Below are 13,459 nucleotides of genomic sequence, written 5' to 3' on the forward strand. Positions count from 1 at the left end.
CCCTCTCGAACACATTGTTTTGCTGTGTGTTTTATTTTTGAATGAGACTGTTAAATTGTTTTGCTTTTTTTATATTTTGATGCTTTTAATTTGATTGGGTTTTGTTGTGTTCGAGACAAAGCCAACAATACACAATATACATTTCACATGATGAGCATGGACTCAATGTGCTCAAATACATAAACAAACAAACAAAATTACAAGTTTACAATAACAGAAAGACAAAAGTATGACAAGAGAAAAACAACAATAACAACCATAATTCCATTTTAACAAAAGTACGATCACCCAGCCAACCATGTAGAGTTTACTCTACATTATTTTCCTGTGCAAAAAGGTAAGTTTTTAGTCTGCTTTTGGAAGAGGGCTGTTGGAGCAGACCTTAGTTCCTGCAGAGAGTGTAGTAGTGACTGAAAGCCCCATGAGCAGATCTAGTGTCAATTCTAGGTCTGATGAGAAGACTCTTATTTGATGATCTCAGGGATCTGTCCGGTATGTATTCAGTGAGCTGTCAACCATGTAGGAGGGAGCTAAGCCATTCATAGATTTAAAGACAATAAGAAGTACTTTAAAATCTACTCTTTGTTTAACAGGGAGCCAGTGAAGAGAGGATAAAACAGGAGTGATGTGTTCATACCTCTTGGTTTTGGTTAGTCACAGCCGATGGGCCCAGTCCTCAGCAGAGAAAAGCAACATTGATCAAGACACTTTAATTTGGGATAAAAATCATTAATTTCCCATTCAAGTCCCTGATCTAATGCAGTCATTTACGCTTCAACAACTACGTTTCTTCTTATTTCAAATGTCCCCGAACGCACCTTGCTTCCCCACACACACACAAAAAGGACCCAACAACAGGATGTAGCAACACTTCTTCAAATATTTATAATTTTATTTATATTATATATATATAATATACTTATTGTTTGGTTTGTCCATACATACTCACACTCACATATATACAACAAAAAGGAACCAAACTGAGAACCCCGTCCATGATGATGATCAATAAAATCTAGCCTGGAAAAGGTCCAAAAACACATTTAGGCAAAGTAAGACCACGATATTAACTTATGCATAGCTTAAAGGTACAAACAGGGAAATAATATTCAATTCTGTCACAAAGCTAGTTTCCTCCGCTCTTTTTTCCCATTAAAAAAAAAACAACAAAAATAACAAAATTCACACAAACTTTGATTTGGGATGTTTAAGACGACAGTGAGGTTGTTGCACACTTTAAGAAATGTCATGGAGGACATGTTTGCATTTACATAACGGAAGTAACATTACATCCTGCTCAAGAGCTCGGACGGGTGGAAGAAGAAACAACACAAAGAGATCATGCCAATGACACAAAAAGGAATGATGATGCTTTAAGAAAAGTTCCCTTTCTCATGGACAAAAGTGTTGACTAAGACATGGTTTTCGCTGCTCCCTCTGTTTACACGGGGCAGGGAGGGCTGCTGCTGGTTTCCTCCTACATGCAACATGAAAAACCTTCACATCTGATATTGCTCTCTGGAAACCACTTCACCGGTACAATTACTTCAAAGCTCAGTTTACGTTAAGACCACAAATCATTAGCTCTTCTCATTTAAAGTGATAAAAAAAAAGAAAGAAAAGTGCTTCTGACTGCCATTCAACAGGCAAACTGCAAGTGCAGTGAGTTAGAGGTGGGAATGTAGAGTAAAGCTGCGTCGATCCTCAGATATGAAGCGTCTGGCTGAGCGTAGTGAGCGTAGTGTCTACTAGGAAACTAAGGAAGAACGGTTGGCTCGACTAGATGCTCATTAAATCCTCTCATCTGCCAAGACCTTTCAGTAATGCTGCACAGGTCTTCAAGTGTGTGACATTAAATACCTTTCAGCTTCTTCTCCAGGTAATGCTTTTTGTTAACTGCCTTCTTATAAGTTCAGAGCGTTATGAGAAGCAGTGAAAGTGGTTCTAGCACATTTAAGAGGCGGACAGGTCAGTAAAGCAGAGGAGACAGGAGGAGGAGGAAAAGATGAGCTTCCTTGCCGATTTTTAAATAAATAATTGAGTATCAACGCTTTCTAAATGCAAAAAGACAAGGTTGAGCTGAGGCAGGTTTGAAACGAGGAGCTGGTGACGGTAAATGTCACATGCACATCCACCCAGTCGAGGTCGGGATCATCCTGGCATGCAGAAGTAGGACAGAACAACAGGCAGCACAAGGTAGGATTCATCCCGGCCCGTCTCCCCCCCGCGGTCCCTCTGCTGCGCGCAGACAGAGTGAAGCTGGGGCCGTGACACCGGTGTTCAGACTAGAGCGGAGCAGACAGCCCAGCGGAGGGACGTCTCACTCCCACAGAGCGGCACGTCTCCCGGTGAGACGCTCCGTCGCTCCCGGCTGCTGCAGCATCAGCACGACGCGCTCGCTGGGTCTCCGGCGGGAACCTGTCAGCCGCCTGCGCGGCGGGACGCCCCAGCCGCGGCGGGGTGAGAGACGGGGGTCTTTGGGACGATAGCAGCTTACCAGGAAACCGTCAGATCAACTTCAGGTAAGAGTAAGTTTGCACAACAAAACAAAACGAGAAGGAATCAAAAGACTAAAATAAAAACGCGTTCTGAAAATAGCATTTCGTATAAAGTGTCTGTTGCGGTTTCAGCCAAATATTCATCCAGTTCTCCGACATTCCACTTCAGTATGTTTATAAATATAGATTTATGTACATATAATACTATTTTCACAATAACTTCTTGATGCTGGGAGTGGGAGCGCTTGCTCGGCTGGGGATGGTATCATTAAGAGTCAGGGCAGGTTCAGAGAGGCCATGCTGACGCGTCCTCCTCCCCGTCAGTGCACATGGGAGGAGAGGGGGTGCGGGGAGGAGGGGAGGCCCGGTGGCGACGACTGGACAGCGGCACGTCAGGCGCGCCGTCAGCCCGCAGCGTAGCTGCTCAGGAAGGAGTAGAACATGGGCAGCTTCATGCGCTGCTGGTCCCGGCGACACCAGGCCATCACCGTGCCCTCGCTGTTGGCCGTGTAGAGGTGGTGGCCGTCGCACGAGTACGTCAGGCTGCGGCACAAGGACAGAGAGTTAGCCTCACACCGACAACCACATGAAGAAGTGTCAGCAAGCTGAAGTAAAATGATACCTAAAGCGATTTGTAACACTGGCAACTTTTTTAACTCTACGGAACCCTCTACTCTTTTGTTCAGAAAACAAAAAATTCTTCCAGTATATGACATAAATATTCATCAGATATGTGTGTTTTTATACAAACATATGTTTTTGCCTTTTTCTTTACCACTATCGTTTAGTAATTTTTTCACATATAATTCTCAAATACATTCATATAATACTAGACAGATTAATCATCTTCATCTTCCTTTTTATAAAACTAAACACGGCCAGTTTTCCCTCAGATATCGCGGTGTTACAGATATGGAACTCCAAATCTCACATTATCAAAAGCTCTGCTTCTCTGAGAAATTTATCATCTCATTTAATTCACATTTAAAAAATGTCACAAGTTTTCTTTGTTGATTTTTTTTGTTTGTTTGTTTTTGATTATTTTTTGTGTGTTGATGATCTGTAACTATGCAGTCTAACCTTCTTTGTTTTTTGTTTATAGTTGTGTTTTTGTTTTTGATTTTTTGTAATTACTGCTCTACTTCCTAAATTGAGGGGAGGTCCGTTGCATAAGCCTGTTGGCTTTTTGACCTCTCCTGTCACATTTGTTTTACTATTTTGATTGCAAGTGTTACTTTTATTGTGTGCAAACTAATAAAATAAAATAAAAATAAAATACCTGATGATGGGTTTACTAGATTTTGGAAAGGTGATCTCTCGGACCGGTTTCAAGTCCCAGGTGCTCCACAGTCTGAAAACACAGAATACGGGTGAGAATTTAAAAACAAACATGAGGAGTAAATCCTTGTTGACGTGAGAGTCTCTACGTACCTGACGACGCCGTTCTCCAGACCGCCGGCGATGACGTTGACAGACACGCCCTCCGGCTGGTTGGAGAACGCCACCGAGCAGATGGTTTCTCTGCAGTGGACGTGGCCGATCAGGTCGCCGTTCACCGTCCACAGACGCAGGTCGCTTCCTCCTCCCTCTGGAGGCAGAAGAGAAGCACAAGTTGTAACTGGAGGGGCAGCGACTGACTGACTGACGTTCGTCCGATCAACTCTGAACAAAACCTTTTTTCTTTAATCATCTTTTTTCTCTCTTTTTTTAAAATATGTTTCATACATATATCACAACTTTATTATCTGTGATTCAAATGTTTTATTTATTTCTCAGCCCCGTACAGTCAGAAGTATTGGCTTTCACATCTCTTTTAGCAAGACGTCGTATCCTACTTTCATGGAAATCCCCCAAGTCTCCGTCTATTTCTATTTGGCTTAGTGATGTTATGTTTTTTCTCAAATTGGAAAAGGTGAGATACTCAGTAAAAGGCAACTCAGCTAAATTTGTTCATAAATGGCAATCCTTCATAGATTACTTTAACTCGTTGAAGATTCTACCCACCGACTGATCACCCTCCCCCTTACCTTAATTTTCTTTTCATTTCTTTTATTTATTTGTTTTTATTATTGTTATTTATGTTGCATTTTATGTTTTATTTATTTCCAGTTAATGGGATATCAGTTATGGGCATCTGCATTTACCACTGCATTTGTTTTTTGTATGCCACATTTGCTCATCCATTACTTTCCTCCATTGATCATTTGTTGCTCATCTGTTTATTTATTATTTAACTCTACAGAGACTCTGTTCCTTAGTTAGGTTTTGTGTGTTTCAAAAAAAAAAGGGGACAATGTATATATTTGATTATATGTATCCATGCTATCATTATATGTTGTTTTTTCTAAAAAGATCAACAAAAAAAAAAAAAAGTTTTATATATTTCCACCAGCAACTACACCACGTTAATGCAGTCACCGCAAAGTTTCTATCGTTCTTGATTAAGTTTACGAATGCTGATAATTATAGGTCTAATAAATAAAAATGAAAAGTGAATTGGTTGGTTAAACTGTCATGAAAATCTAAAGTTATTTTCTGGTGATACTTGGTTATAAGGACTGGAGGAGACGTCTAAATAACTGCTGGAGCTGCTGCTCACCAGAGTCACAAACTGTTGCGATGTCCCCCGTGGTCTCGCTGGCAGAGACGGCCGTCACCGGGCTTTTGTGGCCTGTCAGGCTTTGAACGTAGCAGAGTCTGGGAGGAAACAATGAAACCAAACACAGAACAGTTCAAAACCCTCGCTAAGTTCAAAACCCTTCTATTAGCACGTGCTTTGGAAGCCGCTGACCTGTTGAGGTCCCAGAGGATGCAGGTGCCGTCGGTGCTCACGCTGATGAGGATGCTGTAGGGTTTACACACCAGCAGGCTGGTGACCTGCCCCGTGTGCCCGTACAGGTCCACCTGAGACTCCACCTCCATCTCCGACGGCTACCCAGAGACATTTTCAAAATTTGGACAAGTTAAAATAATAATAATAAAGACGACGTGTAGATCTAGAGGTGTCATGTTAGGCCCTGTCCCAATCCCCCCACTACCCCTTACTTTTCAGTCCTACCCCTAAATTTTGCGCGTTCCCGTGAGGGTAGTGGTGTCCCAATTCCTCTTTCCACCTAGAGGTAGTGAAGAAAACGAGTGTAGTGGCTATGAATCTGGCCCTACGGATCGAGTGTTTTCTGATGCACCCTAGGTGAACTAGGGCCAGAAAAATTTTCCCAGAATGCTTTTCGTCGTCATTTGTGGACTGAATAAAAAAAAAAACAAAACATGGCGGACATTTCTTATTTTTTAGTGAATAAAATCAATATTTTGAGTTAGTTTCCACATAAAAATGCGTTTTGATTACATTTCTAGTGAGAAATATATATTTTACTTTCTTAATATTCACTCAATGAATATACATTATCACTCGTTTGCCCGTTGTTGCGAAGTCTTTTTCAAACCTCGCCAGAATAAAGGCTGATTTATGGTTCCGCGTTACACCAACGCAGAGCCTACGGCGTAGATTACGCGGCGACGCGCGCCGTACGCTGTACCCTACGCCGTAGGCTCTGCGTCGATTTAATGCAGAACCATAATTCAGCTCCGGAGCCGGCAGGCAGGCAGAAATCCCAAAATTTTCGGAGCAAATTTCTTAACAGGCGTAGTTACAACTGTTAGATTTCATCTATTCAACCAACATCTATCTTCCTAAATGATTTATTTCAGCCAGTGGTAATTCTCCACAGAGCTGCAGGTTTCTCCCCCGGGACGACGGCGCAGGTTGACCCGGCGATCACGTCTGTACTCAGGCTGCTGCTGCTCCGAGCCAGTGGCTCTTATCATCTCCGAAAACATCGGGTCAAATTTCTTAACAGGCGTTATTTGGATAAACTGAGCCCAGGTTGGGGATCTTAACGGTTACTTTTACGCCTGAAAAAATATTAAAACTTAATAAAGTGGCATATTAACAGCACTACAGCTTTTGGCTCTCAGCTTCCTGATTTTAGTGGTGGTGCTGAAAGTAGGGGTAGTGAGAGTATTGGGACAGGGCCCTGGGAAGATTTCAAGTGCCCTAAAATCTGTGGCTTCTTTTTTAGGGGTAGTGGTAGTGAGGGAGGGCTACTGAAGAAAAGTAGGGGGTGTATTGGGATTGGCCCTTAGACTGCTTTCCCTAAAAAAAATAACAAAAACAACTTTACATCAAAGTCCTGAATGATGCATTAGTGGAAAACCCTTTAGACGCAGCGAGGCGGGAGATCTGTGTTGTGTTGGGAACTGATGCAAGAAGTCTGAAGTCCTCCCTGATGACTGAACTCTCAGACCCCCCCCACCTCAGTGTGTTTGCGTTTCAAGGGCAGCTGCGATGTGACTAATGAAGTCGAGCGTTTGAGCACAGCGAGGCTGTCTGCGGAGCGGGAGGAAGGGGAATGGGTGCGCGGATCGGGTGTTCGTGCGGAGGCGGAAGGTTAGAGGGGACGTCGCCATGGAAACCCACCGTGGTGCTGGTGAATCGGTTGCTGTAGGCGGTGATGACTCCGCACTTGCTGCCCGTAAATAGCTGGCAGCCGTCGGGCACCCAGGCACAGCTGGTCACCTGTGAGAGGGGGGGAGACGGACGGACTTGAGAAATGAGAATCCTTAGCGTTTTGAGTTTTGTTTCACCACCAGCAGCCCCGGATCGTCCCGCTTTACCTGGTGAAGCTGCGAACACTGGATGAAGTTGATGGGTGGTTCGCTCTGCTTGCTCTTCAGCCTCAGGATGTTGTCCCCGTAGCCCCAGCTCAAGATGGCCGACCACTGGATGTCCGTGCTGTGCATGCTCCGCACACCTGCAGCGTACAGAGGACGACAGCAGTGCCGTCAGTTAACCGTCACCCTACGAGTCCAGGTTGCCTCAGCGCGGAGAGCCGGCCAGCCTACCCTGCTCCTTGCTGTAGATCATCATGAGGCAGAACTTGCGAGACAGGCCGCAGATGGCTCTGGTCGGCAGGGCGAGGAGGGATCCGAAGCGCTCCCCGTGTGGCTGGCTGAAGCAAACCACGGGGTCTGGAGCACAGGGGGAGCCCACGTACTCCCCCCACTTCAGACCCTTGATCCACGGCAGCGGGCTCTGTGGAGGAGGAAGGCGAAGCCGCCGGGTGAGTAAAGCCGGGCATACACTGTGCGATATTTTAAATCGTTTGATACTTCCCCGTCTGACACTGCACGACTAAATCGCGGAGTTCAAAAGTTCACAGCCCCCGATTTATGATCTCACACTGTACGACTCGATGCTCGGATGCGACCCGTCTGCTCACACTATACGATCATAATCTTCACGTCGGACCTCTGTGTACTGGAACTCAAGGCCGGTTTTGGGGCAGGGGTGGGCTGTGCCCACCTAAACGTGCGTCCTGCCCACCCGATCAAAGGTTATGGGGATTCTTTTATTTTTTTATAATTTTATTTTTTTATATATATAATATATATTAAATTAACAGGCTATTCTTACTGAAATGAAATTGCCATTTCATGGATATTTTTGTTTGTGTGCTTATTGTGTTTTTCTTTGTTTCTTTTACCTTTTCTTTTTTCCTTTCTATTCTTTTTCTATTGATTGATTTGTTTTGGTGATTTTGTATTGAGGGGGAGGATTTTTTATAAGCCCTTCGGGCTTCTTTTCCTCTCCTGCACAATTTATTTGTCCTTGTATGTTAAAATTACTGTTATCATTGTGCAAATAAATAAATAAAAAAAAAAAAAATATATAAAAAAAAATCCCAAAATATCTGTACCGTTTCTGATTGGGTCGGCACTGCGCATCATTTTTAGACACAACAATGAACGCATACTGCAAAAGTTGTGTCTCGGCGGAGGAACACGACGTCCGAGCAAAATGAACACTTCTTTGTGTTCAGAGCAGCACAGAGCGCACACTAAAGGCTGATTTATGGTTCCACGTTACACCAACGCAGAGCCTACCGCGGCGACCCGCACCGTACGTGGGAAATGCGGTCTTTTTTTCTGCTATTAAAACATGATTTGTAATGTGATATTGCAACACTTAAACTACAAATACAAGTTTTTGACGTGACATCAGAGATTGCGCATGCTCTCTGTGAAAGGATGAGGCAAATCGGGTCGCAGCTGCTTCAACTGTGCGATTCCTTCACGAGGAGCGACCAGGATTTCAAACACGCTTGATTTTCTTGCGACCTCACGATTTGTGATCGGGAACTTGTCGTGAGGTGTTAATCTCTCGTCGTTACCCCACGTACACTGCACGAGGAACGAGCAACGATTGGGTCAAACTCCGTCCCGATCCAAAAAATAGTCGCACGACTGGAAAATCGTCTCAAAACGAGCCGATAATCGCACAGTGTATGCCCGGCTTAAGCAGGTCATATCACAGACGGAGCAGCATGCCAATTCTTCCTCCGGGCAGAGATGAGATTACCGGGCACACGATCTCCTTGGCCGGTTCTCTGGGTTCCCTGAAGGCCAGCTGAACCAGGAGCCCCATGGCTGCAGGCAGCTCCCCGTCCATCATGAGTTTGGGGCCCGCCTTGCCGATGTGAGTGGCGTTGAAGAGCTGCCTGGGTGTCTGTCCGTATGTTTTGATCATAGTCTCCAGGGCCCGTCGCTGGACCGGGTCTTCTACCGCTGACACGTCCATGCCGAAATAGGTCTAAGAAACATAACAGTTAGTGACTATAAGCAGCAACGGGAAAGCCTTTTGCTAATGACATCAAGAGAAGAGGACTGCTGGCAGCTACTCACAGCTGGGTGGAAGACGTTGATGGCATGGACGGCGGCCTTGCCTTTCTGCTTGAGCCCGAACACCAGGTCGATCCACTGACACAGCGTCTGGGAGACCTGATCCGACTCCAGCGCTTGTCGGTGGATCAGGATGAAGAGCCGTGGGTCGTTGCGAGCCCACGGTGGCAAGTTCACATGATTCACCCTTTCACCGTTCTGCCGAACCCCAAAATCAAAACCTGTGCGCGGAAGAAGACGTGCTCATCTACAGGTTCAGATGCAGGTTTGACTAGGAAGTAGGGCTGGGCGATATGGACCAAAAGTCATATATCTCCGTATTTTCTAGCTAAATGGCGATACTCGATATATATCGATATTTTTTCTGTGCCATAATTGGGGTTTCCCCCAAAGCATTATAGCATAGCATCTCTGTTAGCTTCATTATTTCTGAGGCAAACCCTTAAAAAAAACAGTCAGTTTTAATACAAAGCCTCGTGCCAAATGTCACACAGGTTCCTTTATTAACAGAGGTCTGCACAATATCAAAATGTATAAAACAAATGAAATAAAAATAAACTGCCTGCATATATAGAAAAAAAATGCTTCTTGAATAAAATAAAACAAATATCCCTTTCCTGCATAACAATTAAATTAAAATACACTGTACAATTAATACAATGTAGACAGTAACAGGCAGTTACTGAGGTTGACAGTTGTGCAAATAACAAAACATTTGTGCAAATTTCAAATAAAACATTCAAGTCAATTTGTCACAAAATAAGCTATATCAAAATCATTAAAAAAAAAAAATTTTTTTTTTTTTTAATCGATATAAACGATATTGTCTCGTACCATATCGCGTTTGAAAATATATCGATATACATTAAAATCTTGATATATCGCCCAGCCCTAGTAGGAAGTGGAAGTGAAAGTAAAATAATCACCTTCTCTATTGACCAGGAATTCTGGGAGGTAGAAAAACTCGGGGATGAGCTCTTTCACATCCGTCATGGACTCGTAGGAGGACAGACGCCAGGTAGTGTTCATGGAGTGAAACGTCCGATCCGGGATATCAAAGCTCTGGTCTAATTGAGGCCAAAGAAAATCTAATTACAGATTTGACCCACCGCTTGGAAACGTCTCCTTTCATGATCCTAAACACAGACTTGATGAATACATTTGCAATCGCACAAAAAGATGCCTCAGAAGATCAGATGGGGAAGACGGATAAATGAAAAACAAACTAATATGTTGCAGAAGAAGGAAGAATGAACAAGGGACGATCAGAGAAAATCATGAAGATGAAATAAGCTTTTATGGAGAAAACGTGTGAATGCAACACGGTTAGGATGAAATATGGCTCAGTTAGATCTGACGTCAAGATGATTCAGCTTCACGACAAATTCACAAGGTTACGGTTGCTGTTTCAGCGTATCTGATCCATACTTCATATCAGGATCAATGCAAGTCATGGGACCAGAATCAGGTCCTTGAACTTCAGTACGGCTTCACGTTCAACTCACCCTGGTAGGCAAGGAACATCTTGGTGAACGGTGGCATCCGCACCAGGAAGTGCAGCACGGTGCCGCTGTTGGAGTAGTGGGAGCCGTAGTGGTAGGGTTGGACGGGGGGCATGGGGTCGTCCTCCCGGATGCCCTTCTTGTACTCCTCTTCCAGGTACTGCATGTCAAACAAAAACTTTACTTTAAAGGAGACCTATTATGGCATCTAATACTTATTTTAAACAGGCCTTGAATGTCTTAAAAACAAGCTTTTGATTGTTTTTGCTAAATAAATGATAAATTCTGCCTCTGAGCCATGTCTTTACCTTCCCATTCTCTAACCTCATTATCTATGCAGGATTCTGAGTGGGCGGGGCTATGATAATGAGGCTCTGTGCTGATTGGCTGCCTGAATGACGCGATACACCGCTACGAAAAAATGGTGGAAGCTCCGACCGGCGGAGTTAGTTGTGGGCGTGGTTTTACGCATCAGAGGCCAACCGATGCAAATTGCATTTTGGTTACGCAACAAAAGGGAGCAGAATGTGAACGGCTCGTAGAAGCCACATGACACTGGATGGCTCATCCGGACGGCTGTACAGACACTGCAGAATTTGGTTGCTTTCCTCCTTCTCTGAGTTGGCAGGCTGAGGGGAGACCACTGTATATATGTTAAAGCAAGAGAAAACGTGTTTTTCATAATAGGTCCCCTTTAAGTTAACTTTATTTATTTATATAGCACCTTCCATGCAGGTAAAATTGTAACACAAAGTGCTTTACATTAAAAAGTGAAAAGAAACAATCCCCCTTGACCCCCACACTCCCCGTACCCTCATTCATGCAACGCACGCACGCACGACGAACGCACGCACGCACGCACGCACGCACGCACGCACGCACGCACGCACGCACGCACGCACGCACGCACGCACGCACGCACGCACGCACGCACGACTTGAGCCACTCACAACCAACTCTCGTTGCTGTAACCACAATCACATAGTTGATGCGTGCGCAAAAGGTGAGTTTTGCGGGAGCGGGTGGGAGCGGATATAAAGACTGCGGGAGCGGGCGGGAGTGGAACACACACGTTGCGGGTGCGGGCGGTAATGGTCAGAAATGCAGCGGGAGCGGGCGGGAGCGGGCGGAAGCCGGATGAAGAAAACAGTCCCGCGCAGGGCTCTACTTCAGTGCTAAAATCATGCACGTGGCCTTACCCTGTAATTGTCCACGTAGCGATCCTCCTTCTCTTTTGACTGGACTGCGATGGGTTTGCTCAAATTCCTGCACAAAACATGATAAATGAGCCACTTTGATGACCAGTGAGACCTCGACTCCCACTTTTAGTTTAAAGGACCATAAAAATAAAATAGACATTTAAAGTCTACCATATTATGTTGACTTTCTACTTAAATGCCCTCTTCAATCCTAACTTTGAACGTTTTTCCCATCCCGGTAACGGAGCCGTGGTCCAGCACAGACCTGTAGATGTTGTTATCCTGCAGGTCGAGCGCCTCGCTGGTGTAATCCCGCAGGATGAAGGGGAACACCGGGTACTGCATGAGGTCGTTGAAGGAACGCCCCGCGTGCTTGTTGAGGTGCGTGAGGTACTCGAAGTTGGTGATCTGGCCGGAGCCCCACAGTTGCGTGAGCGCCGTGATGTTCCCGTGCTCCAGCAGGTTGGGAAGGTCAGAGGTCAAGATGTTGTGGTAGACGTCATCTCGGAACTGGAACCAGAACACAAAGACCACGAGGTCAGCTAATGTCAGGACTGAAAACATGCAAATGTAAAAGAAGCATCTCAGTTTTATCTCCATCTGCATTAATCACTGAAAACATGGCCTGCTTGTAAAAGACTGATGTTAATCCAGGTAAAGTTACTAAAGTTCAGGAGGAATACTGATTATCATAAACAAACACACAGTGTGAATAAGTTTACTACCATGTATATGTGCATAGTGTAATAAACTTTAATAGATAAAGCGCAGGGATCGCCTTTTAAAAACAAGCAGAAAACCCGGTGAACTATGTGGCTGAGCATCTTGAAATCGCTGCAGTGCCACAATGACGGTCTCAAAATCAATGATTCACACCATCAGTTCCTCACGCAACAAACCCGAGGAGCTGATGTGCTGAGTTAGACTAATAAATAAGAGCTGGCAGAAGAGGACAGTTTATCCCGGACGACATCCAAACAACGCTGGAGCAACACGCAAGGCTCAGACCTCCTGCTATCTTTCAGTGTAAAATATCAGTTAAAGGTAAGTGATTTTTAATTTTTTAATTTTTTTTCCAACATGTGTAACCCAGAACACGTTTGAACAAATTCAGGACATATCTGCTCACTATCTGCCCATCGTGTGGGTTCATTGTTAAAAAACAAGTTCATGATGGGGTCTGTTTTCTCAGGAAACACGGTGGAAGGGTGGAGAGGGGATAGGTTTCATTTTTAATGAGTTCAGATTATTAGTCAAATAAATAAATATATGTTTTGGCATGTATTTGACAGTCTCAAATTACTGTGATGAAACGTAACACAGTTTCTTTGTTTAGGGTCACCTATGTCTGAATAGGCCTGTGTTGAAAAGATAAATTCTCCGATTTTAAATCGATTCTCATATTAATTCGAATAATAATCGATTCATATGTCTAAAGATCGATTTAAAATTTTTTTTTTTTTTTTTTTTTTTCATCATTACATTACAACTTTTGGTACTTTTTTGTTTATGCCCAAAAAAG

General features: G+C 44.2%; 1 protein-coding gene across 1 annotated transcript in view; it reads right to left on the reverse strand.

Annotated features, from left to right (window-relative positions):
* Positions 1–853: 853 nt before the first annotated feature.
* The window catches only part of lyst (lysosomal trafficking regulator), an 85,796-nt gene continuing 73,190 nt past the window's right edge, over positions 854–13,459 (reverse strand). Inside the window, 14 exon segments of the mRNA XM_061745876.1 lie at positions 854–3,041; positions 3,778–3,849; positions 3,930–4,086; positions 5,098–5,195; positions 5,290–5,429; positions 6,976–7,074; positions 7,173–7,309; positions 7,401–7,590; positions 8,917–9,147; positions 9,240–9,457; positions 10,163–10,303; positions 10,742–10,898; positions 11,938–12,004; positions 12,203–12,447. Coding sequence (XP_061601860.1) covers positions 2,903–3,041; positions 3,778–3,849; positions 3,930–4,086; positions 5,098–5,195; positions 5,290–5,429; positions 6,976–7,074; positions 7,173–7,309; positions 7,401–7,590; positions 8,917–9,147; positions 9,240–9,457; positions 10,163–10,303; positions 10,742–10,898; positions 11,938–12,004; positions 12,203–12,447 — 2,091 coding nt within the window. The 3' untranslated portion in view covers positions 854–2,902.

The sequence above is a fragment of the Cololabis saira genome, chromosome 17, assembly GCF_033807715.1.
Source record: "Cololabis saira isolate AMF1-May2022 chromosome 17, fColSai1.1, whole genome shotgun sequence".
Classification (NCBI taxonomy): Eukaryota; Metazoa; Chordata; class Actinopteri; order Beloniformes; family Belonidae; genus Cololabis; species Cololabis saira.